Source organism: Echeneis naucrates, chromosome 13 (assembly GCF_900963305.1).
Source record: "Echeneis naucrates chromosome 13, fEcheNa1.1, whole genome shotgun sequence".
NCBI lineage: Eukaryota > Metazoa > Chordata > Actinopteri > Carangiformes > Echeneidae > Echeneis > Echeneis naucrates.
In genome coordinates this window covers 18,677,655-18,704,172 of record NC_042523.1, presented here as the reverse complement: position 1 = coordinate 18,704,172, position 26,518 = coordinate 18,677,655, and the positions used below count along the sequence as shown (strand labels likewise).

Genomic DNA, 26,518 nt, shown 5'->3' with positions numbered 1-26,518 from the left:
TATATACAGATCAGGTTTTTCTGTTGGTGGCACACAGGCTCTTCCATCCTCATGGAAAACAGGTGCTAGTGTTTATCACTTACACCACACAGACAGCTGTACGACGGAACAGGCTACTTGGGATGTGAAAGACAATACTTTGATTTTCCCTAAAGACAAGAGCCGTGACCTTGTGACCAGATGGGCTAATGTATTCAGTAAAGTAAGCATGCAGGCATTCAGTGGTGAGACATGTTTTTGTAACATCAAAGCCTATAGTAACTTCCTTCAACAGCAAAAGTCAGTTATTAGAAATTACAAAGTAGAGTCAAAGCTGAAGCTCCCAATTTTTTTTTTCTTTTTATTATTATATATGAGGAGAAATGTTGGTCCGGTCAGTGTGGGTTTTACAACAACAGCTGATGGATTAAACATAAATATGTGGCCTAAAGTGTTTACATAATGCCATATGATATAGAAACAAAACATTATGAAGCACATCAACATTCAGGAAATGAGCAAAGAAGGAGTTTGGTGGGTTGGAGTTTACTATGTGTATTTTGGGGGGGTTCATTTTAGCCCACCAGGCTTGACGCCTAAACAGTGGTAAGCAAACATGACAATGAGGCCCACAGACAGTCCTGGCCTTGCTGTGTGGTCATGCATGTGTGTGTTTACATGTGCCACCATGTCTGTGTGCACACAAGGAGGGAACTAGAGCACACATGAGACTACTCAAGGTCGTGACTCCTCAGACTGTAGTAACTACACAGGCTTGGGCATTGTACTCAGTGCTCTTTATTTGAGCTGCCAACTTAATCACGGGAGATAGAATAAGGTTAGAGTTATTAATAAAAGTTGAGGCAGCAGTTACACCACCGTAACTTACATTATTTCAATGTATTAGCAAGGATCTATACTGTGTGTTTTCTGAATTTGTTAAATCAGTCATTTTAAGAGTTATTGATGACCGTGCGTCGTCTTATGAATCCAGGAAAAGGTCATTATCTTATTCATTTGTTTCTTTTATTAAAAAAAAATTACATGGGAGCACGATGATGTTGACAGATGGGATGAGAGTTGTTGAATTGAAAAAGTACTTCAGTGGTGGTCTGTGAAAAAGAAGCTGAAATTCAACATGAAGTAAAATTATATGCTTGAACCTGTAGCACTGAGTTTTTTGTGTTTTCCTCTATGTCACATTTTTGGAATCTGTAACACAGCACCAGTAAACTTTTCCCAGTCTGTGTAAAATCAGATTTAGTGTTTATGGATTTTTTCAACAATGACATTGTATAGTTTAGTTATTTATTTTCTAAAATATGTATAAAAATTAAGTCTTCAAAAATATGAATGAGTGTAGAAAAAGACACAGCCAAAGCAAAAAAATAACATATTAGATAGTTGGTACATGAATCGTGTCAAGTGTTTGAATTTACCATTTGTTCATTTCTGTAGAACAGATGTCCACGGGACAACTTTTTTTTTTTTTTTTTACTGTCAACTGGACTCAAAGACTAGTATCGGAGGTGATGAGTGATGTTTCCAGAAAGCTGCAGAAAGCCTATACTCCCCAGCGCACCTTAATCAACTCAGCATTGTTTGTGCATTGCATTGTGTTAAGTGTTAATGCCATCATCTCAGCAACAAAGGTGATGAGTAAGCTGTTATCTTTGCAAATAGTCAGGATGGACAAAAGTACGAGGATGACCTAACTTGGCAAAAATAGAAATTCACTGATAATGGTTCTGGCCATTTGTTTTCCCTTAAGTGAATGCAAAAGTAAAAATGTGTAAAACTCTGGTGCCGTGCCTTCTCCACTCTTCATCCTAATATTTATTTTCTAACTAATGAATTAAGATCTGGTAGGTAACATTTTATAGTGCACTTCAACGGCAATGATGATTACATCATGTGTACATTAAAGCAAGTGTTTCTTTTGATTTGTTTTACTGAAGCATATTACTCATGCGGTCTACATACAACCCCTGTATTTACCACTGCAAAGGGCAAATATTACTGATGATGGGAAGATGGAGCAAGTTCTCCTTCAGTTATGCCTCCTCTTCTCTGCAGGGCACTCTCACACACCACACGCGTTCGTTCACTCAAGAGTCCCCCCGCCTCTCAGTGTCCCTCTGGCCGACCCAGTCCCTGGCGTGTGCGCAGACAGGCTCGGTAATCCCTCAGGATGGGGCCTCTTGTTTTGACAACTCCTGTGAAGCCCAGTGTCTCTTACAACAAAACACAGACTGGCCTATCATCAGCAAAATGTCAGCCCTCAGCGCGCTCCTTCATCACCCAAAGGAGGATCAGGTTGCCTTTACACTATGCGATCCATTAACTCAGAATAGAAACATTCTCAGCGCCAGTATAATGATCCCTCTGTTTTCAAATGACAATGACACTGATAGGAGACAAGATGCACTCGTGGCTCCTGATAGAAGGGAGTATAAGGTTACATGTTGGTTGGGCCGGGGTGATGTGGCTCCTACACAGAGTTCAGAGTGGTGCACTCTTACCCTCTACTGGTCCCTGTGGGATGAAAAGGCACCTGCAGGTCAATCAGCATCAGGACACATGCACGCTCTTTAAATTAGGAACTTGGGAATGTGCCAACTACGCAAAGGACATCAGGATTTAAAAAGGAGACATGCCATAGGGACTCATGATAAAATACTAAAGAGGAGATGCGTTTGTGTGGAGGTCACCAGAAAGACAAAAGGCCAAAGGACAATGGGACAGTGACCTTTTTACCTTTTTGTTGAGGGCCACCCACATCAAATGTGCACTCAAAGCAGAGTTAGGCATGCACTGGCAGGAACTGTCAGATGGCCAGCATATATTATTAGAATATTTGAATGCTTTATAATTTGATAGTATCAAATGAAATGTTGTCCTTCACTAAGCCAAGTTCAGAGATAAAATTGTCTGCAAACTGAGTAAATGTAATGTAATAACTGTTCATCATAGTTCATAATTTATGGAAATACACTCATTAATGTTTTTGTAATAAAAAAAAGAAAATAATAATAATAATAGAAGCATCAATACCGCTCTCATACATTTACAAAGGACATGATGTGTGGAAGAACATTTCTCTGGCTTCATGCTAAGAATAAGCTAAACTAACTGGATGATCTTTTCCTCCAAATCATTCATTCTGGTCCAACATAAAATAACTAACCCCATGAACACATATGACAGGGTCTCCTAGGTAAGATGGTGTAATACAAAATCACATTTTTTGTATTAGCTTATAATAGAGAATAACAGATTGGACCACAGCACATGTACTACAGTAACCTTTTCCCATCTCCCTCTCAATTCATGATACCAACACCCCAGCCAGCTACAGCAACCCCAGCCAGTTTCCCATTGGTTAGCCCCAAGGCACAGAGGAGCATATCTGTAGCCAACCTTGACGTGCTAAACTAGGACGCTGAAGGGGACAGAAATGGGAGGAGAGAGGAGGAGAGGCATGGGAGCGAGCAAAAGGAGGAGAGAGGGGGAGAGAGAAAAAAAAACATAATGAATAGCTGCTGTAGGAGTGGCAGAAATGAGGAAGTGAGGATGGAGAGCTGAGAGGGTGATGGAAAAGAAGGGATGGAGAAAGTAGTAGCAGAGAAGGAAACGGAGAGAAGGTGGCGAGAGTAAGTAAAGGGAGGGAGAGAATGGGGTGGGTTTGGTGATTTGTACTCTGGCTGCATATGCGCCTGGTCTCCATCTCCTCCATTCTCTGCTTGAAAACTGGAAAAATCAATACACCCACAGTCTAGTGTATCCCCACATGAACTGGATCATTAAAAATATATAATCAAACACCCCACCATCATTTTTCATCACTATTACAATCATCACGTATCTGAATGGGCGCAGATATCGGTATATCACAAACATGGCTGTAACAATGTAATAACCCAATCAATGGCCTTCTAATTATTTCAGTGCCACAGTTAATCGTCCAGTTAAAGCAGTCTTTCAGCCTTGACTCTCAGAATGGCACAGGGAGACAGGCTGCTTGTTAACAAATGCACATAGCAGAACCAAAGCAGGGCTGTTGTAATAAGAATATCTGACTTCTCAGCTTCACAACTCAATCCAACTCAGGGTCGCAGTGTTGCCTAGTAACGATGGCACACTACTGACCTTATCTATGTGGTCATAAAAATGTATGAAGAAGCCCCCCTCCTCCGCCTCTCAGCCTCCTCCCCGCCTGCCTTCGTTCAGTCCTTCCTACAACCAAACAACCACCCTCACAGCCCTTATCTCCCCCTCTCTGAGTAGCATCTACCCAGGGGGCAAGCACCCTCCATGCTCTCCTACCCCTGCCAGGGCAGCACTGCAGTGGGTGTTATCTGCCCAGGAGCTCCCCTCTGTTTTGTTTTAAAGGGGAGAGGGGAGGGGTACATGTACAAACTTGAACATTCTGCAAAAACACAATGCACTTGTGTGCACTCTACACACATGCGGAGCACAACAGATACAGCGCTGGTGGGCGGGTAGTGGGAGGTTGGAAGGATGCAGATTGCATGCTATGAAACTGATAGATAGCTGTAAGAACAGAGGGACACAGTCAAGCGCAAAGGAGACTCAATACCATACCGCAAGGTGAGTCGGTGCGGTGAGCCTTCATGAGAATATTACTTCAGAGTGGAATTTCTTGCTCTACCAGCTGTGGGGAAAAAGAACGACGGTAGAGTGTGAGAAAAGGTGCTTAGTTTGAATGAGGAAAAAAAAAAAACAGAATTACTGTGGCTTGCCTCTGCAATGATATTCACAAATATGATGTAGTTGTGAAAGTGATTTTCTTGTGAGAAATTAGCTATTTCTGATCTCTATCCACCCCTAACAGCCAGGTTCAGCTTCTCTAATTGGCTATTGCCTTGGAGATGCCCATCCTAATGAGGAAACAAACTCCGGGTGTTGCACCTGATATAACCTCTGGGAGCCACAGGAGGCCTGTGACACAGAATAACACCTGCTCCACCTGTCTGTTCACCTGTATATTAACATAGGCAGCCCATAATATGCCAAGAATTTCAAAAGAAAGTCAAAACATAAATGACCGAATGGCCTCAAACTCCTACTGGAAAACCTAAAGAATAGTAAAGAGATTATTCAACTTTGTGCATAGAATAAGACACAAACACAGAAGGCATGTGCATGTGTGCGTGCACATTTGTGTAAGACTGGTGAGGGTATGAGTAGTGCCTTGAGGCAAGGAGCAGCAAGGGTGGCAGGGTTTCTGATTCCCACCATGGCCTGTTTAGATGCAAGCCTCTGTGACTCATCTGCGTGTCACTAATGCTCTTCTGATGAATGAGCAAACAGACACAAATACAGAGCATGGGCACAAAGCTACCGCCATGAGTGGAAGAGTAAGTGTGAATAGCCCGGGAGACTAGCATGAGCCATCCTTAGTCATACTACAATGTGTCTGAGTAGCGAGAGTTGTCATAAAGTCACTGATCTGAAAGAGTAATAAACAAATCAAAACCAGCTGTCTTTTATATGACTGGAAACTCACGGAGTGGTACCAGTGAATGAGCAGTGTTGTACCCATGCACCTGTTGTCTAGCTCGTCCCTCTCGTCTTATCCAGGCTCTCCTCATTTGGTCTGGTCTTCTGCAGCAGCAGCTGTGAAGATGTACTCCTTGTTATGGGGTTGACAGATCTGGCAGAGGGAAGACAAGGAAGAAGCTTGTTATGGAGAACAGGCAAACTACATGTCAACTCCTGCTATGCTGAGGGAAAACTGGTGAAGAATAAGCATGAGGTTTTCATTAAAATACTAAATAGCAATCCTTTTAAGTTAGTGCATTCATGAAGCAAGCAGAATTTTAATAATTTAAATAGCTGAATAAAAAGAGTGTAATGCTAATTGACACCAGCCACTCTGCTAATAAAACAGTGTGGTAGAGCGGATATCAAAATGAGATTTGTGTGAGAAACGTGGCCTGATCATTAAGACCTGCACTACTGTAATCCCCATTTGCACCCATCCAGCTCTGCGATGCCTGTGCTGTAATTACACTGCATCCGATATCACAGGGAAATGCTAACAGATTCAGCAAATCTCCTATCAGAATTATAGATTTACAGTGATTGGGCTGTCTGTGGGGTTGCTTATCACAGCCCAGCTTGATGCTAAAAAAAAAAAAAAAAAAAGGGGTAAGAGTTGGGGTCACGCCAACACATATTCTGAAAATGTAGTGAAGATGAATACAGACTAATCTTTCAAAATACAACTTCATCTTTTTTTGGTCATATTTTGCTATGTAATGTCAGGAATCTCTGGTCTTTCTTCCAGGTGTGCTTATATTATGGTTTTTGTGCTAATTTTGTATGATGTCCCCTGTAATTAAAAAAAACAAAACAGATCTCAATACTGCTCTTATTTCTTTATCAGAGATAAAACTGGACAATGCATCAATAGCTATCAACTCGCATAGCAGCTTCAAAATCAAATCATAGTGTGGCTGTTAAATAATACAAGCTTTAGCTGATGCATACAATGAGCAACCACAAAGATCTGGCGCTTACATCTGTAATGTAGATGGATGTGTGTGTATGTGTGTGTGCGTGCTTGTTGTTAAGGCAAAAGAGCAGTGGGTGAATATGTGATAATGTTGAGCACACGCTGCCTCTCTCATTCAGCTGTAATTATCAGAGCTGGGAGGATTAAATACCAATGTCACAGTAAGTATCTTCGCACAGCCAAATGTAGGAACACTGGCTCTCCTAAACTGTCTAATTTGCTCACACAGAAATGATGCTACAGCATCGGCTCATCGGATTAAAGGCACAGAAAGGGTGTAGAGTGCCTTGCTGTGGCCAACAGTGGCAATGCAGAAGGAGGCTCCATGGGCCCATGGCAATCATTCAGTCGAGGGAAACAAGCACAAGTATTGAAATATATCCATTACAAATGCTGGAAAAGTGAACTAAAGTTGTTTTTGGGAAATTGTGATAGTATTCACATTGGTAGGACAAGTCATTTTGGGTCAACTGCAGTCAACAATAGCCCTTTGTTTTCTTAAAAATGATCATGATCGCTATTTTAAATCTAAGTAAACCGCTAAGGGGCTGTTATATTAACTTTGTTTGATCAATTGAATCAACAATATTCACTTGATATCTTAAAAAGCCTTTGATTGATAAGTGTCCCCAAGTCACGGGGAAAAAGAAACGGGGATTGTGCTTAAATGGGTCATTCACAAGACCCAGTGCATGATAAGTAATACACCAGAAAGATGAATTTCAGTGGTCACAGTCTGTCATCAGAATATTGTGATCAACTTCAATGAGAGGGGAAGAGGAATGAACATGTGACACTGTAACTGTGGCCTCATGAGGAACTCTGAGCTAGACAGAGGTCGCCTCTGTGTGAAACAGGCAGCATGGAGAAGGCCTGTGATATTGATCTTGTCTTACTATTAAGCTCTTCCTCCCATTCCTGTGCTGTCAGTGTGACAAATTTAACTTGCATGCAAATGATTACTCTGTGCATTGACGCTGATTGGCATGATAAATGGATGACTTCAATCTTTTGTGAACTTTTTTTTAATCTTGAGGTGTTGACAGAATTTCACTATGAATAAATAAATGGGCTCTTCAAAATAGCTCTACATTGGGACTTAACATACAGTCTTTCATCCATTAATTCTTGTCATAATTAGTTTATGTAGTTCATTAAAGTCTAAAATAGAGCATTTTGACATTTGAAATCAGGTTCTACTGTGTGTGTGTGGGGTGTACCATAAATAAAATTAGACTTAGGGGCCTTGAATGCAAAACTCATTATGACTATAAGTGTATGTCCGCAGGGTGTATGTACAAAAAGCTTTAGTTATGTAACAGAAAATAAAATTTTATGTTGCTGTAATGTTTGCTGTTTAATATTATTACGTGTTCAAAACGTATAAATAAATTAGCACAAAAGCACAATTTAGTGCGTAAGTTGTGTGACATTAGCATTAAAGAAAGATATCTAAAGGATTACATACTTCATGTCTTGTGGATATGGCATTAAATACTGCAGGCCTAATAACGAATATCAAACGTCTTAAAACAGGGACAAGAGCACAAACATTTTTACAACTTTGCACACAACGCAACATCAACTCTTTCGTATGAGGGTGAGGGAATTCTCTTGGGACATTGACGGAGGACGTTGAATGAGTTAGACTTCACACGCAAGGCAACCAAAGCCAAAGTGTGGAAATTGCATTTGCACTGTAAATGCGGACAGAATAAACGAATCAAAAACTGTGGAAGGACATGAAGTTTTTATACACTCATAAAAGAAAAGATACACACCCTCCAGCGTTGTGTGCTCGGCGTCTTCCCATCAGTGCATGCTGCAGGGTGTGAGGTTTTGCTGCACGCTGCCGGAAAGGGCCGCATCAACACTAACGGAACGCATTTCACAATAAAACGCGATTGGATTCGACTTGAACGAAAACGACTGAAACATAACTAAATCTCACCGATTTCAGCTGTTGCGATTGAAATGAAATGTAAGTAGTGCATTTTTCGTACAGTGAGATGATAAAATAACCGTCCTCTGTTTTTGTTGGACAGTAACCGTTAAGGTACCCTTTAATCTGAAGGTGTGAAAGCGGAAGCGTTGTTTTCCGGTTCGGGTAGCTTGACGGCGCTGTAGGTGTGTATGGAGGTGAAACATCCTGGAAAAGTTTCCTGCCGGCAGATAAACAACACTTTTTTTTGTTGTTGTTGCCGCTCAGCCTCTAATACACCATGTTTCCGAGCCGAAATGTTTAACTTTTTCTCGGCGGCGAAGAAGCAGCTTTTCCACGATGGCGGCTACTGTGGTGCTGGCGTTTCCACGATGGCTAAACTGAAAACTTAAGGAACAAACTTCGAACAAGGAGTCGGAGTATTCACCCTCCAAACCCCCCCGAGACTTTCCCCGCTGTCCTCTGTTTTGTTTAAAAGATAAGAAAGAGAAAAAAACAATGGCATACGCTGCTTGGATTTCGATGTGGGCATTTACCTTTAGTTTATACTTCGACGTGTCCAAGTGTTACTTTTCTATCCCTCTGAAAATATACACCGGGAAGTTCAACGTCTCCGCGGAAGGAGCTTCGGCTCCCGTCCGAAGAGTCGCTTTAATGTCGGATGGAAACGGCCTCTCTCTGGCCTCTGACCCAACTGGGACCGTGAACTTTCTGGACATGGTGCAGAACCTGGAGGGAGACTCCGGACGGGGATACTACATTGAAATGTCAATCGGGACCCCCGGTCAAAAGGTAATGTTTCTTAAAAAAAAAAAAAAAAAAAAAAAACTGTTGTGTTTATTGGTTTGATATCTGTACCGTTTGTGGGTTTGGTGTTTTGTTGTGTGTGTTGACTTGACCTGCAAGTCAAACCTGCTGCTTTAGTTTCTGCCTGTCCGCTCCTTAACTTTCATTTTTAGTCAGTGGACTGTGCAGCCTCATGTGTTACACTTGGTCATGCAATGTAGCTCTGATCTTGTGTGTTTGTGTGTGTGTGTGTGTGTGAGAAAGAGAGAACAATCCGTTCACCATGTGACACACAATGTGAGTGTGGGTTTGATGTAATTGCTTCACCCCAGGGCCCTGTCTGTCTCTCTGTCTAATTATTTATCTGTCTTACTCTCTATCTATCTCTCTCTGCATATGTAAGATCTGATGTGATGTGTAATAATAATCAGATCGACAGCAGGGGTATATAAAAAAAAATTAAATAATAAAAAATGGACGATATTATCTGCCAAACTTCACTATCACTGCTGCTTATTCCCAGGTTTTTTCTGAGTACATCATGGGAAGACTGTGTCGCAGCTGTATGGTTGCAGCAGCTGGCTCAAGTCTGCACAGCCATGGGGTCTGTAGGTAGACTGAGGGCCCACTCACATGCCCCCTCACATGATGCTGCCTGCGAGGACCAGTGTTTCTTACAAGGCAGCTGACGGAGATTACGAGGCTCAGGGAGCAAAGAGCAGCCCCCAGAACTGTACAGAAGAGCACAAGCTCTGCATTTCTGCTGATTATTTTCTTATGGTTGCACTGAATTATGCCGGCGCAATTTACTGCCATCATTTCATGGTGCTCTTTATGTAAAGTGCCTAACAAGATCATATTAATGATTAAGGAGGACTAAATGGTCCCGCAAGAGTTTGGAAGAGAGATTGTTCCATCACCATTAAAAATACATGATGCTTCAGGGTGTTGTAGGTTTAAGGCTACACTCTGCCGTCATGTTTTAAGTGAATGTGTTTGAAAAAGAGCTTAAACCAAAGGTGAATTATCTCATTAGTATCTCATTGACCTGTTGTTCCTGGGCTTCTCAATTTAAACAGATCTGAGATTTCAAGACCATTGGGTGGCACAGTTCAGTTTCTGTTTCACAGAGGCTTATCAGTGTTGCCTTGCCTGCCCATGTCAGTTCCTTCTGTCAACTTCTGATAAGATAATGTTGCTGAAAAGTTTCACTTAAGGCATAGGTGCTCAATATAAAAAGGAAATTATCCAGGTGGGATGTTAGTTTAAGGAACATTTTATTCATGAAGATACTCAGGTAATGTAGATCACCATCAGAAAGCAGATATTATTCTTCTCTGACACATTCAAGGTTAATCCTCAGGAGATGGAGTCATTCGCTCTCGTTGATACTTAATGCACCATTTTCAGAGCTGACATTTGAACATTCCTTAGAAGGAGAAGCGCATAGTCCAACCCTCCAGTCAGTTCTTTTAAGTCTCCCAGGAGGAAGGCAGCATGCACAATAACAGGAACGCCAAACCAGTTCACCTATGGATGAGAGTTTTTAATCAAGTATCATTTTCATCATCATTAGATAAATCGGTGTTTTTACAGCAATGACAGCTGTGAAAATGGGATGTTTCTGGGCTGCTCTGTCCACAGACTGAGGGGGCTTGGGGGAGAAGAAAACAGTAATTTGAAAACATTATTTTCTTAAGATAAGATGAGACTTTATTGATCCCACTTTGGGGCATTTGCTTGTTACCACAGCTCTGTGGGCAGAATCGAAACAAAATAAAATGAAATATAATTACAAATCTAAGAAAGAATAGATATGCTATATCCAGAAACATATGCATTATGGATGGATATATATATATATATATACTAGAGAGAGAGGGAGAAAATGTTCCACTTTAAATGGATCTTGATGATGCTTTTGTGGGAAAATATGTCTTAACATTTGTTGGCATCATTTATATCAAATTTTCTACTATTCTTAAATGTACAATCAGAAAATTAGTTGCTGCTTGATATTTCGAATATGAGATGAGAGGGAAAAAAATGAATCAGCAATGCTGATTACCAATTATCTTATAGTTTGGCAGTAAGAGTTCTAATTCACAATATGGATAGAGGAAATAGTTACACTTTTTGGCTTTGCGATCTTGACAGTGCAGCCTTTACATCTCTGTCCACAGTTAACAATGAAACCTTTATATTCATGCCAAGAGAGCTCCTTCCACTTTGGTTCAGATTGGTTGTGCTGTGCCAAAATGGCCCATAACACAATACTATTGAGTTAGTCTATCAGTGTTATTTCAACCAAATGATGATGTGATTACAGGGCTGTGGTGTTAAATGAGCCACAATTCAAATGAGCCACTAATTACCACATCTGTTAGCATGTGGCACAGCCAAGCTGAGGTGTCGACTGGAGAGACTCACATCTGCTAATTGGTACAAACAGGTAGCAGATGTACGTTGCTGCCATGGAGCCGCTGCCAATTAGATAGTGAAAGCTCAACGGCAGGCTGCTGCAGCAGCGGGGGAAGAGATTTGCCTGAGGCTTAGTAGCTGAGCTGAGGGAGGATAGTGTGGCTGGAGCAGATAGACAGTGTGGGGGATAAGGAAATGCCCCTGCCCCCCCTTCACCATAAGGTTACGCTATCTTCCATTGTAGCCTTTTTGACTGGACTGATGCCATCTGTAAGACAAAGTGTTTTAGATGGCGCAGTCCCTGTGATGGGACTGGGGCTATTACAATAAGGAGGAACAGATAATCCCACCTCCTGCAGACAGGCCATGGGGGCTTTCCCTTGCCCAACTGGACTGGTTGATAATCTCCAGTCAGTAATAACGGCATCGTTTCTTAATGACTTTTTGTACATATTAGCCTGATAGTGGGTTGTTAGCTATAAGGAATTAATTATGATACATTTGGTTTTTGGTTTGCAGTAAAAATGCCACACAGTGATTAGCAGCATGAAGTCAGACATCATGGTTAATAGGTATGTGAGCTTAAAGCAAAGTATGAGGAAGTTTTTGTTTTGTTTTGTTTTTTTATGGGACTTGTTTTTTTGTAGCATTATTTTACATAAGAAGAAATCCACTTCCTGCTTCTCTGGTCTGTCAGAAACAAAGGCAGTCATGGAGAAATGACAATGGATTATTGGCTCAACAGATTGTCACTGTGTAACCTAGCATGCCGAACACGTCATAAGTTGTATCATGCGACATCATTGGAAAGCCAATGTAAAGGCTGCTTTGGTGCTGAGTCACCAGGTGACTGTGTAGATTGTCGGGCTTGTGGCGTGTTAATGTGGCTGCTGCTCAGCTATGGAGGTGACAGAAAGCTAGTGGCTAATTACTTTTTTGTTCAACTGATGCCTGGAAGACAATATTAGCTCAACTGCTGTTAGTCCGTCCCCACTGTGCACATGACACATACCAGAGAGGGTGCTGGGTCATATAGTCATGTCAGTAGCCAGAGGCTATTATGCCAGACTCATAGATCACACATTAGAGGGAATTATATCAGGGGTGCATAGTAATGTATGCTCAATGACAAATATTTTTACATCAGTTTACTCTGGTTAAGAATTGGTTTATATCAGATTCATGTCTTGGCTTCACTGGCCTTCATATGAAATTCCTTTATTATTTACCTTTTATGTCGTCAAGACTTCCAATATAAAGCATTGTAATAAAATGTCTTGTTTCTCACTATATTTTCTCCTCCTCTAATTATTAGCACAGAATAAATGTAAAATGTTTTTGTTGTTGTTTTTTTTGTTTTTTGTTTTCTAAGTTTAAAGCATTCCAAATCAGTGCATACCTTGTGACTCAGGATGGCTCTGAGGTGGGATGGGGTTGTTGGAATGAGTGTAATGATTGTTAAAGCAAACTCTTTCTTCTGTTTTTCAGCTAAACATCCTGGTGGATACGGGTAGCAGTAACTTTGCTGTGGCTGCGGCTCAACACCCATTCATTACTCACTACTTCAACACTGCGCTGTAAGTAGCTGGAGCACTTTGTGTAACCTGATGTGCAAACTCTTGGAAATGTGACACCCATTTTGAGTTTCAATTTTCTTCTCTCTTCTCTGTCACCCACAATATCTCATCAATCACTGAGGGTGAATTAATTGATGAGATGTATTGAGTTTCTAACAAAAAGAATAGATTTTCATACCATACGTGTATATATATATATATACTCAGAAATTATATAATCAGGAAGGACTTAATCCTAAGTGCTTTTGTTTTTAAGTGCTGAGTCTGTCCTCAGAGTTTTTGTCTATCTTACATTTATCTACTCTAATTATAGCCATAGTCCTTATTTGTAACAATTCCCACGTTGCTTCTTCCTGCTTAGCTCAAGTACCTACCAGTTAGCTGGGCGGACTGTTGCTGTCAGGTACACCCAAGGCAACTGGGAAGGTGAACTGGGCATTGACCGTGTCCTCATCCCCAATGGCCCAAATGGGACCATCGTCGTCAACATAGCTGCCATCATGTCATCTGATGGCTTCTTCCTTCCTGGGGTCAACTGGCAGGGCATCTTGGGGCTTGCCTATCCGACGCTGGCACGGGTGAGCGATCATCTTAAATGCTGTATACTTCCTAAAATCTCAAACTGTCCAAACAGTTAGATAAACAAATTTACACTCTTAAAAAATGCCATGTACATGACATCAAGAAGAAGAAACAGTCATCCTGTGGCCCACGACAAAGATGGCATGAACAGAAAGGAAAAAAAAAATCTTTTTTTTTTTTTTTAGACTAGTCTCAAACTAATCTACAAAACCTCCTACTGTCTTACACCTCCTTTACAGTGTTCAGACAAAGCGCTTGTGTAAGTATAGTCATGGGCTTTGCACATGACTATACTTATAACACGATGTATGGTGTGTTTGTTTTTTTGGGGGGGTTTTTTTGGGGTTTTTTTTGCACCCCCCTTCCACCCCTTTTCATTTGCTGTATTTTTGTTTGTTGGATATGTTGCATGTGACAGAAGCATGAGACCTAAACGTCTCTGCCAGGGTCGGATTTTCTTACGTGATAATTAATACCAATGGGACAGGAATGACTTAAATGTATACTGGCACAGTACGCTAAACTTTTGAGGCCAAAAGGCAGTGACTGAGGAGCAGATACGCTCATACTGACCACTTTGTACCGCCGGTGTCTCCTGAGTGTTCCGGTTCAGTTTGCCTAGGGGCTGTTTGTCATGCGTGACATGATCACACAGCGCTAACATGAAAACCTACCTGAGGAAAACAGAGAGAGAACATCTTTTTGTCAAGGGTCATACCATTGTCTTGCACTTACCCATACAGTCATTCACGCTGTATTTGTGGATTAAATGTAACTTTGCCCAGTTTTGTTTTAAAGAGTTCTGTTGCAATATTAATTAAAGAAATAATTTTAGATGTATAGATTTTGATTGGCCAGCCAGGATTTAACTTAGTATTTCCAATGTTATGAGTGAAACTTTCATTTTTGTGACATTTTCAGCGTTTTTTTAATTCCTTCCCAGATATTAACAATATGGCTTTTCATTTTAAACGATATGATTTACAGTCTGAGTTCTATTACCAATACGCATTGTTTTCTGTTATTTTTTGTTTATTATTTTTCTTCGTATGGACTCATTATTAATGTAAAGAGCATTTCTGCAGAGTTTGAAAACGAACCATGACCTCAATATTGACCAATGCAATTTCCTTTTGAGGTAATGTGGATAACCACATAAACCAAATAGTCAGAATGTTAATAAAAAGCCCAAAGTTCAAGCCGATTAACATGATTTACCGATTCCACATCTCCTCTCTCTATCAGCCTGATTCATCTGTGGAGCCTTTCTTCAACTCTGTGGTGCAACAGCTGAGAATTCCCAACATCTTTTCCCTCCAGATGTGTGGTGCTGGACTGTCAGCCAGCAGTACTGCAGACCCTGCGGGAGGCAGTCTTGTGAGTAGTCTGGCAGGCTGTCTGCAGAGATTTGAAAGAATGAATATATCAAGGAAGATTTGGTTGTAAAATTTGCAGGATCACCTTTTTGATTCATTTCAATGTTATTCATATAGTTCAAATTCACAAGATGCATCATCTCAACGCATGTTACAGGGAAAGGTCAAAATCCAGCAGATAGATAGAGAGAAACCCAGCAGTTTCTCCAATGAAGAAACACTTTGGGAGAAGCAGAAGAAGAAAAAAACAGCTATTTAACAGGAAGAAACCTCCAAGAGAGCTAAACTGGGAACTGTTTCCACAAGAGTTGATCCTGTTATCTGAAAGCTCTGCCTCCCAGTCTCATCTTAAATCCTGTCAGTATTCTGTCTGCATCATCTGGAGCACAGAGCTGCTTGATGCATTTTAGAAGCATAATAGCTGGTATCTTCATCGTCAACATGGTTTCTCCTTTGGAGGCCCAGTCTAGTTAGAGTGCAACTAATTAAGCTAAGACAGTATCCTGCTGAGAGCAGGTCTGTCATTGTTCTATGAACGGCCTCAGAGACTTACGCCCTGTATCTCCATCACATGACCCACTGATACAGACAGATGGGTTAGAGAGTGTGTGTGTGTGTGTGTGTGTGTGTCTGTGTGTCTGTGTGTGTCTGTGTGTGTCAACATATTAAGCCAAAATGTTGAGGGATAAACCATTAAGTGAAGCCTACTCTTGTTGGGTATTTGATGTGTTGCTGTGGTCACAATATTTTTGTTCCTCCTCAGATCATGGGAGGGATCGAGCCAACGCTGTATCAGGGCTCAGTGTGGTACACCCCCATTGTAGAGGAGTGGTACTATCAAGTGGAGGTTTTGAAACTGGAGGTCGGTGACCAGAATCTGGATCTGGACTGCAGAGAGGTAAACTTCAAATGCTTGTTTCTTATCTCAAACTGCTAAACAACTGCTCTTGTTATTCCAAAAATGATATCTAAGATGGAATTATTCAGAAAGAGCTAATAGTGTAAAAATCACAACATGAAAATGAACCAGGACCCACAGTCATGCAAGAGAATGTAATCCAACTTGTCTGGCTGTCAAAGAACTTCCTCATTTCATATTCTTTTGTTTTTTCAAGGTCTTCCATAGGAGTGTGTTGAACTGAGAGAAACCCTACTGAACTACACTCATTCTCCCTTTCTTTCAGTATAACATGGATAAAGCTATAGTTGACAGTGGGACGACACTGCTGCGACTTCCTGTCAACGTCTTCAATGCAGTGGTAGAAGCCATCACACGCAGTTCTCTGGTACGCTGCCGTCTCTCCACAGACAATGATGAAACGTGTTGTCAGAGCAAAGAGATGCAGAGGAAGATAGTGCGCACTCACTGTTCAAGGACGTAGTTGCTTTGAGAGGAAGAAGTAGGAGTTTTCCTCTTATAAAAATGTGTGTGTGTCCATGCTTTAGTTTTTGTTTGGTTCTTTTTTATTTTTTTCTACTTTACACATTTTCACCTTTTACGACTACACATCAACGGTATTCAAGGTTAATTTGAGCCTGGAAGCAACATTTTCAATTAATATATCCATCTCCTTGCAGATTAATCCCCAGTGGAAAAATAAAAGGGAACAGAAAACCGGTTTTGGTGTTGTACTGACCTTCTGTTTCTCTGTTTGTCTTCGGCATATTTGTCTGCCTCCGCCTCTGTCTTTGTCTTTTTCTGTCCCTCCTTCACTGTGGTTCAGATCCAGGAATTTTCCTCTGGGTTCTGGGATGGCACCAAGCTTGCATGCTGGATGAAGGGAGAGTCCCCGTGGAGGTTTTTCCCCAAGCTGTCCATCTACCTGAGAGCCACAAACAGCAGCCAGTCCTTCCGTATCACCATCCTGCCTCAGGTACTGAGATACGCATAAACATGGACCCTTCTCTGCTTCTTCTGTCAACTTTAGTTGTACAAACACTTAACAGCCCTGATTTGCTTCTGTTTCTCTGTATGTTGTTTTGCAGCTCTACATCCAGCCAATCACAGATGTTGACGGCACTCTGGACTGCTTCCGTTTCGGACTGTCTTCATCATCTAATGGACTGGTGATCGGTGCGACTGTTATGGAGGGCTTCTATGTCATTTTCGACCGCGCCCAGAAGAGACTGGGCTTTGCATTAAGCAACTGTGCAGGTATAGCTTTAACAAGACCATCACATACCATCATCATGGCAAATTGGATGACTTCAAGTTTCTGCTCCTGTTTTCCTGTCTTTATGATGTACAGAACTGCATACAAACACACACAACTGGAAAATGAATGCTCACTATTCATCACAAGAGCCAAGTCCATTATTAATTTCATAGTTATAAGAAAATACTAATAAAAATCATAGTCAAATTATGTCTGGTAAAAGATAAATTCCATTTGTTGATATCTAGAAGTCAATAAATTGCTAACTGATTAATTAATTGATAACTTGTAGAAAAGCAAACAATGCAATGTACTGATTAATAAGACCTTGAGGCTGAGACGTTAAGGCTGAACATCCCGCTCATCATGAATGCAAAGGTTTAACATTACACCATGCTTCTCCCCGAGCTTCTATGTAAACATGAGCTTGGCAATGCGTCCTCTCTCCTCAAAGAACAAAGGTCACTTTTGTATTAAGCAAACAGATGTAGGCTGAAGGTTAAAGATGCAGGCTTGTGACAGTAGGGGTGCCAACTTATTATCATGTTATTATTATCATCACAATTTGTAGTGGGGGGGGGTCGTCATGAGGGTAATTTTTGTCTATTATTTTCTGATTGGTTGATAATTTCAAAACGTTGGGATCCAAGCACTTCATATTTTACTTTTTTTAAATCTAAACTGTAATGCTACTCACCACGTACCTGCCCTGTGCTGCTCTGCAGTGAGCGGTGGAGTGGCTCTGTCAGAGATCGCCGGGCCCTTCTCAGCAGCAGACGTGGCAGCCAACTGCTCTGGTGGGATACTGAAGGAGCCTATAATGTGGGTCATCTCTTACACCTTGATGGCAATCTGCGCTCTGGTCCTCATCATCCTGTTGCTCCTGCTGGTCCTTCCCTGCCGTCGCAGGAACTACTCCGGGGAGATAACCGACGAGTCTTCACTGGTCCGCCACCGCATCAAGTGACTGAGAGTGAACGGGTGGGGGAAAAGGGTGAACAAGCAGGGAGACGGTGATCGGAGCCGACCCATGGCGGTGGAGAAAGGGGTGGCGCTCAGCCTGAACGATAGAGTGACACTCGGCTCTGAATGCCTGACTGACTCTAGACTGCAGTCATCAGTTTGGCCCACAGAGGTAGACACAGCCACATCAGCTGCCTCTTAAAGGGAAAATCCACCCTAAAAAAACACTTCTTAAAAACAGCTTTTGATGTATTTAAAGTTCCTGTCGACCTTTCTTACTCTCGCCAATGATTTATGTAGGCACTGTGACTTGGAAAGAGACATCCAGCATGGAAGAAGAAGAGGTTAAGTCGTTTAACTAAAGGGCGGTTTTTAATAATTGGTATGACTTACTTTTTCTCAGCTAGAGAGATTCACAGTGGGCTGCCAGAATTATACTGTGCAAAAAACTGAAATCAAAATCAGGCTTCAGCTCTCAATGACTGTCCAAAGGTATTTTTGGGAAATGTAGGAAAGCACAAATAAAAACCAAACACAAAGGTGAACCAAACACTGTAACACTAAATCCTTAAACCCACCGAAGACCACCACTGACACAGAATAGTAAAAGAATATCTAAGGGGGGAGTTTCCTCCTCATACAATATCACTGGACTGTGTGCGTGCCGACAACCACTGTGGAACAGTGTTACTGATTTCATTTCTAGTCTGTTTCTTAAAACATTGAACCCCTTTTAATGTGCTTCCATAGTCGATCAAATTCAGTCTGTCTGTCTGAAATTAAGGGGAAAAGTTGCTCAACTGTTTAGTAGGAAGAATAATACACACGTTTACACTGCCTGGGGTGTGCTTCAGTCTCAGTTCCCTGCTAATACAGCTTCACCACTGTTCTGAGACTTATTCTGCTGAATTGCACTTTCTCTTTCCTTAATTGAATCAAAAGTATAATATAAAGTTTAAAGATCAATAATTATTTCATGCAGTTGTTGGATTAATGTCATTTTACTAATTCCTGTATATATCCACATTGCCTGAATGTCTTTGAATGTGATTGTAGGTTGTTCTTTTTTCTTTTTTTTTTCTTCCCTTAAAACTAGTTTTTCAAGGGTATATGTTTATATTTCACATTTAGGATCAAAGATTTCGTTGGAGGCCAAATAATTTTTTAAACTGACACTTTGGAAACATGTGCATCAACTCTCAGCTCTAGTTGAAGCTCAGTGGCCTGTTAGCAATGAATGCGTGTTATATTACGCTTTACAAGATTGACAGTTTCACATGTGGAAGTCACTGATGGTGAACATGAAGTATGCTGACGCCATCGAGACTGTGCTGCACAATCAAAATGACACTATCGCCTTTTGGCTCTTAGTCATGCCTCAAGCTGCACTGATATGTTTCTGTCTGTTTTTGCCAAAAATTTAACTCTAGGTACATTTAAATCTTTGAATGTTTGCTTATTTATAAATGTCTTTTTTTCTTTCCGGTGCCAAAATTGTCTTTGTTCTGTAATAAAATAACTTGTGATCAAATTAGATGGAAATCAGTCTAAATCAATGAATATATTATTTTTGGAAAGGTTACCCAGAACTAAACCACATTTTTAGTCTGTCTGAAAAAGCTGGACGTGGTTTGTCACTGACATCTTGTGTTGTTATATGGTATCTTCATTTATTGGCTCAAACTTCACGATTAATTACAATCATTTTTATACAGGCTAAAGTAAAAGAAATGTACAAAAATAAAAATACAAAGTCTGTTTTAAAAAGGGAAAATATGACATTCATTTGAACAAAATTCTACATTTGCGATCATTTCTGAAAATGTAGCGTGACAACAAAATGAGGATATGTGTTAGTGATGCCATTATGAATGAGACGCTGTTTGTTCTTAGATAGTGGATCTTGTCATTCATCAACTTGATGTTTCTGTAAACAGAGGAACAGACATTTGTTTGTTTTTGTTGCCTGTGACAAACATTTCCCAATCTGGAAACCTTTTGGTTTTTCTTATTCTAGAGAAAATAGCACACATTTCAAAATTAAAACTACAAATGCATTAAAAAAAAAATCACCAATTAAGATATGAGAGCTCGAACAAGTTCACAATCATTCAAAATGCAATTTACTAGTTTTCTGTCACTCATTCAGTGATTTAATAATTTAATCTAAGAATATCAAGATGAAACACACAAGATTTAAAATCCCAATTGGCTTCAAACCTATTATTGTGACACTTTCAGCCTCAGTTAAGCTGCAGTACTTGAAATACCAGATGGAAAGCAAAGAATCATTTCATTTAAGAGCGTTCAATACAATCTTTTTTCAGTTATTGTACGTGGCCTGTTTCATTATTAAAGACCAAACATCATCTGTAAATGGTCTGACTTTAGTGAGTTTCTACCTTCATCTGACGGTAGATCCAGTCCAGAAAATAGGTGACGTTACCGTAGACACCTGGTTTGTTCTGCTCTCTGCAGGGCCCGCCCCACACACTGTCCCCTCGGAGCCACCACAGCCCATCCGTCAGAGACACCAAAGGGCCGCCGCTGTCAGCCTGGAAACGAGTTCAGCACAAAACCTGGTGAACTCGAATGAACCACAGACTCTGGAAGTTACAAATAACCAACCAGGATTTACACATCGAGGCCTTGGCAATCGTCTCAGCGCCTTGTTTGGTCAAACACTCAACGTTACTCATCCAGCTTGAGGAGCATTTAAGGTCTTTCATGAATCGATGACTCAGCCTTACCAGTGATGTGTTCAGCTGTTTATTTAACCAGATTAAGAACATAGGGCAGGTTTTGTTCGACTCCTCAAAGCAAGTTGCATAAGAGCATGAAAAAATTTTGAATTCTTTTCACAGATTGACTGCCGATCTGTCTTTACACAAACAACTGAGTTAGACCAAAGAGTGTAATTTGTTATCGAAACGGCACGTTGTTCGTGCTGATTTCTTTTAGTACATTGTACTGATTGATCACTTGATTCTCCATGTAATGGCTGTATTTACAGTACTTCACACAATGGCCCTGAAGGCAGTGGCCCAGTTGGGTGGCTGTGACACAGCAGCTGTCTGGTGTTCCACGATACAACCAACAAACACCTCATGACACGTGATAAAATGTGGCAGTTCGTCATGTCATTAACAATTAAATATGATCGTTTAACACTGAATGTTTGTCTTACGTGACACGTGCCCATTCCTGCCTGAATATCTCTGGCACATATCATGTGCTGTGATAGCCGACCATTGTAGGCCGTGGAGCTGTTGCACTCCTCAGTATCTATGAGTGAGACCTGAGCCTCCGTCAGGTGCGAAGAGTCTGTCAGAAGAAAAAAAAAATGACACAAATATCTTTTTTTTTTTTTTTTTTTTTGGTAATGTTGGTACGTGCCAAGCCAAATGACTGGAGAATTACAAAGATATGGACTCTAGCTCCATCCAGTGGTGGCACCAAAAACACCCCGGCGTGGTAAGGTGTTAGTTTTGTTCACGCCGCATAATCACACATAACCACAACTGTCTCACCTCCATTTGCTGTGCGAGTGAATTGTGTTATCCAGGATTTCTGAGAAGCAGTGAAGTTCAGGCCAACGTTGGGGAGACACACAGGTCTGACATGACTGGAGGCTGCCAGAGAAAACCAGACTGCCATCAATCAGTCTGCAGAAGGACAATCTTTCATTCTCCAGGATGTTGCCCCACATTCAAACTCTGGACTGGGACTTGACATAGAAACATAAATGTGTATATGATTTGTTGCAGGACTTTGTATGTGTTATGTTTTATTGTACAAACTACACAAGAGCAAACTGAGCCCCGAGAAAAAAAGTGTGTTTGCATCCCTGTGTGTGTAAATGTTGTTTGTATAAGCACCTGGGAAATCCAAAGGTTTGGCGAGCCTCATCAGAGCGATGTCATCCTGGCGGGTGAGGCTCCTGAAGCCTTCATGGACTGCGATGTAACTCACAGAGTAAGCCGGGCGGAACAGGGTACCTGTGGATGAATCCACGATCCCAGCGTACACAGTCCAGCCAGCAGGACTGGGGGCCCTGGTTGGAAAAGAGGCAGCAGACAGTAGATTGAGGCTGGGGGGAGGGGGGGGGGGGGGGGGAGCACGGCCACTGCTTCGACAAGAGGTGCGGTGAGTGAGCCCTTACCAGGCCACACAGTGTGCTGCGGTCACGATCCAACGGGGGGAGATGATGGCTCCTCCGCAGCGGTGGGAGCCCCCAACCTGCAGGCTGACCTGCCAAGGCCAGGACCCAAGGGACGCCAGCTGGCCCCTGGAGACCCTGCTGGAGTTCACCCCTCTCCCACAATCTGTTGGAGGGGATTCATTTCACCTTAAACGGGACTTTACATGCTGGTTTTCGAAAGAGGCAGAAATTCTGTTCAAGTGTAAATGAACACACTCTCATGTCGGCGAATAAGGATAAACCGCCGTCACGTGTGCTGGTTAATACAGTCTGATAATACAGAGCTGAATCATGTAACTGTTCCCTTCATGACGAAAAACCAAATAAATATTTCAAACCAGGAAACATCTGACAAATATGCACAAGCTTCAAATGTTGGGCCTTTTTTCCTCATTTTCTCATCTAGCTTGTTCGCAAGAAGAACACTACAGAAACCCACACGCAACAAAAGGATGACTTTTCCCACAATCTTTGTTTAATAATATCAAAGCCTTCAGCAGTGGATTATTATCAACACAATCCTTTGTCATTTCTAATCTAATGGCTAACCTATAACACATTATAGGAAACTATAATAACATCCTACCTTGAATATTTAAAAGAGCAAATCAAACTTTTACAGCGTACCAGTGCAATGCAATGTCACCACGTTGTTGTCGGGGCAGGTTTTGCTGCAGATGACAACAAAGTGACAGAAATTAGTTGACCTTTGAGCCAATATTATCCTTTCCTCATGGCTTTTATCATCACCAGTTCCCTCACCTGGGCTCGAGCTGTTGCAGTATGAAAGCCTCCGGGTTGAGATCAGACCTCACTTTTAGGAATCCATCCTCTGAGTCTCCGGTCTTCTGTTGGCCAGATTTAAAATACGTCCCCCTGTCAGGTGACATCATGGTGAGAACCCGGATCCGTCAGACAGCAGTGCTTTCCTGTGAGTGTCTCACCTGCTGTATCCCACAGTCTGACAGCTGGCTCTGCCCTGCTGCCTGGTCCAGCCGTGAGAGCAAACGCTCCTCCAGGTTCTGGTCTCGGTCCAGTAGATTTGGAGGAGAGAGCTGGACCCATGAAGCCTCACTGAGCACAACACCAGAACACAGTCAATGGAAAGGAGCCAAAGAGGGAAGCAGCAAACTGAAATGGAGCGATCTGATTGGCTCACAGGTGTTTTCCTATAATGAGCACAATCCACGGCTATGACGTCAAATGACGGTTCACACTGACGTTACCTGTTCGTTGTTTTAAACTGTAATCTTTTTTATAATATTCCAGGTAAGAATATGGCCACGATGTATAAATCCTCATCCTACCTGGATTATTTCTCCATAACGATCGGCTCATTCTACATCGTGGCCGTGTTATTACCTGGAACATGAAATGTCCAGTGTTTGGATGTCTTGCAGCAGAGACCGGACCCCCCCACAGACCTCCTGACCCTCCTGATCCCCCAGAGTTTGTGACTCTGTTTATCGTGTCCATATCAAATATGTTTTATACAGACGCAAGACTAGACCGGACCCCCTCTAGAGACTACAGACCAGACCGGACCAGACCAGACCGGACCAGAGGTCTTCAGATCCGGTCCTGGATGTTTCCTGATTCAAATGAGTGACTCCTGATCAGACTTCAGCAGAGCTTGATGACAAGCTGATCAGGAAACATCTAAAACATGCAGGACAGTGGTCCTCCAGGACCGGAGCTGGAGACCTCTGGACCGGACCGAACCCCTCCAGGACCGGAGCTGGAGACCTCTGGACCGGACCAAACCTCTCCAGCACCGAGAGCTGGAGACCTCTGGACCGGACCGAACCCCTCCAGAGACTGGAGACTGGACCGGATCCCTCCAGAGACTGGAGACTGGACCGAACCCCTCCAGGACCGGATCTGGAGACCTCTGGACCGGACCAAACCTCTCCAGAGACTGGAGACTGGACCGGATCCCTCCAGAGACTGGAGACTGGACCGGACCAAACCTCTCCAGAGACTGGAGACTGGACCGGATCCCTCCAGAGACTGGAGACTGGACTGAACCCCTCCAGGACCGGATCTGGAGACCTCTGGACCGGACCAAACCTCTCCAGAGACTGGAGACTGGACCGAACCCCTCCAGGACCGGAGCTGGAGACCTCTGGACCGGACCGAACCCCTCCAGAGACTGGAAACTGGACCGGATCCCTCCACAGACCGGTTCTTTAGGGCCTCTTCAGCTGAAGGTATGTTTGAGCTATAAACATGTCTGTAGCAGAATCACATCAGTGTGTTGTATAATGACAATAAAGCTACTTTCCTTTCCTGTATTTCCTGATGGGTTTTTTTTATATATACTTTTACTTGAGTAATTTTTTAAGCAAATACTTTTGTACTTATACTTCAGTAATATTTTTGACGAAGCTACTTTTACTTGTATTGGAGTAATATTTGACAAGCAGTATCTGTACTTTTACTGAAGCAGTGAAGTTGTGTGTTCTGTCCATGTTTATTTGTGACACATAAACCCTGAAATCTATGGGTTTTTTTATTTTATTTTATTTTACAAAACCCAAAGTGGATCGTGAACAGAGACACACACACACAAAAACAATCAACTGCAATCTTCAGTTAGTCTACAACTTGTGTTTGTGTTTCTGTGAAGGTAAGGTTTTGTGTTTGTGGTGTGTTTACCGCAGTGAGCTTCGTCCTGAGCAGCCGGACAGTCCGCGGCTCCATCGCACCACTGAGACTCCCACACACAGCTCCCATCCCCGCAGCGCACCCCCCGCACACAGGCCGAGGAGACTGGACACCGGGCAGGAGCGTGTCGTGTTATTGTCCACGGTTGTGTTTTTAATTTGTGTGTTTTGTGCCAGTCGCCGAACAACAGAGATGAGCCACTCACGGTAATAAGCCAGGAGGATCCCGACCAGCAGCAGCAGGAGCAGCAGACAGATCACAGCGGTCACAGCGAACTTAACACACCTCTGTTTGAAGTCTGACAACAACAACAACAACAACAACAACAACCACCCACTGTGCAGTGTGAAACAGACCACAAAAACACAAGGACTACTGTGGCATTATTATAGCACATGACTGTCTTCAGTATGGAAATCCAGTTTTAGGTTTGGCCCATTTAATGCCTACTATTTATTCCATTAGTAGTTGATTGTATCAGAAACTGAACACCAAATATAAGTTTTTATTCCTATCTTTTACTCTCTTACTATTCTGCTGTGTGGTTTCCTCTCATTGTGGGACAAATAAAGGGAATTTAAATTGAAATATTTAGCTGTGATTCCAGAAAGGTGGTTTTTGTTCAGAGGAATTGTGACAACAACAACAAAAAAAAAAAAGCTAAATCATATTTTCTAAAAACCACGGCAACACGATTTTCTCACTGTATAGAAAAAGATGATGCTCGACCTTTATGTTTGGGGACGAAGAGGTTGTCGTCAGGCAGAGGGTTTGGAGCCACATGGTGAATGTACTGGGGCTTCACATCTGACCGGCTGGGTGAAGGAAGCTTCTTCATTCCGTCATTGTGGATGAAACTCGAACCTGAGTTCATGTCCTGTAAAGTATAACTGTAAATGTAAATCATTTCAACATCACTGGTATTTAAAAGAAGTCACTCACTTACCAGATCGGTGGTCATTTTCTGCTTAACCAACAATAACTTTCATTTACAGATGGATGGAGCAGAAAAATGTCTTTCCTGATGTTGCAAGTGAATATCCGCTCCAGGAATAACTGAGGCTATAGGAGAAAAAGTTCAGTGCTGCTGTCTGGAACACGGTTCAGATCTGTCATCTCCTCTCACACTGGCCCCATTCTGTGTCATCATCGATCAAATAAAGAGCTCATTCCTCACACTTCATCGGCATCAGTCTGAAGTTTCCTCATGAGCACACACCCAACACAATAAGAAAGCCTAAACATCCAACAGGTGTTATCTGCCGAACTGTCAGTGTGGTGAATGAGCACCTTTAGAATGAGTCGGCAATGGAAAGCTACAACACTA

At 42.0% G+C, this 26,518-nt stretch overlaps 2 protein-coding genes across 2 annotated transcripts; one reads left to right on the top strand and one right to left on the bottom strand.

The window, feature by feature from the left end:
• Positions 1 to 8,632: 8,632 nt before the first annotated feature.
• bace2 (beta-secretase 2) lies at positions 8,633 to 20,030 on the top strand. Its single transcript, XM_029516968.1, has 9 exons — positions 8,633 to 9,254; positions 13,158 to 13,246; positions 13,608 to 13,824; positions 15,074 to 15,205; positions 15,968 to 16,102; positions 16,389 to 16,490; positions 16,929 to 17,078; positions 17,191 to 17,359; positions 18,086 to 20,030. Exons 1-9 carry the CDS (start codon positions 8,961 to 8,963, stop codon positions 18,325 to 18,327), a joined length of 1,530 nt encoding a protein of 509 aa, XP_029372828.1. The 5' UTR covers positions 8,633 to 8,960; the 3' UTR covers positions 18,328 to 20,030.
• Positions 20,005 to 26,065, bottom strand: LOC115052701 (transmembrane protease serine 2-like). Its single transcript, XM_029516977.1, has 12 exons — positions 25,921 to 26,065; positions 25,397 to 25,489; positions 25,183 to 25,296; positions 23,469 to 23,598; positions 23,287 to 23,400; positions 23,152 to 23,195; positions 22,486 to 22,648; positions 22,202 to 22,377; positions 21,854 to 21,955; positions 21,511 to 21,647; positions 20,726 to 20,878; positions 20,005 to 20,250 (listed from the first exon to the last, which is right to left on the bottom strand). Exons 1-12 carry the CDS (start codon positions 26,063 to 26,065, stop codon positions 20,230 to 20,232), a joined length of 1,392 nt encoding a protein of 463 aa, XP_029372837.1. The 3' UTR covers positions 20,005 to 20,229.
• Between the last annotated feature and the right edge of the window lie 453 nt (positions 26,066 to 26,518).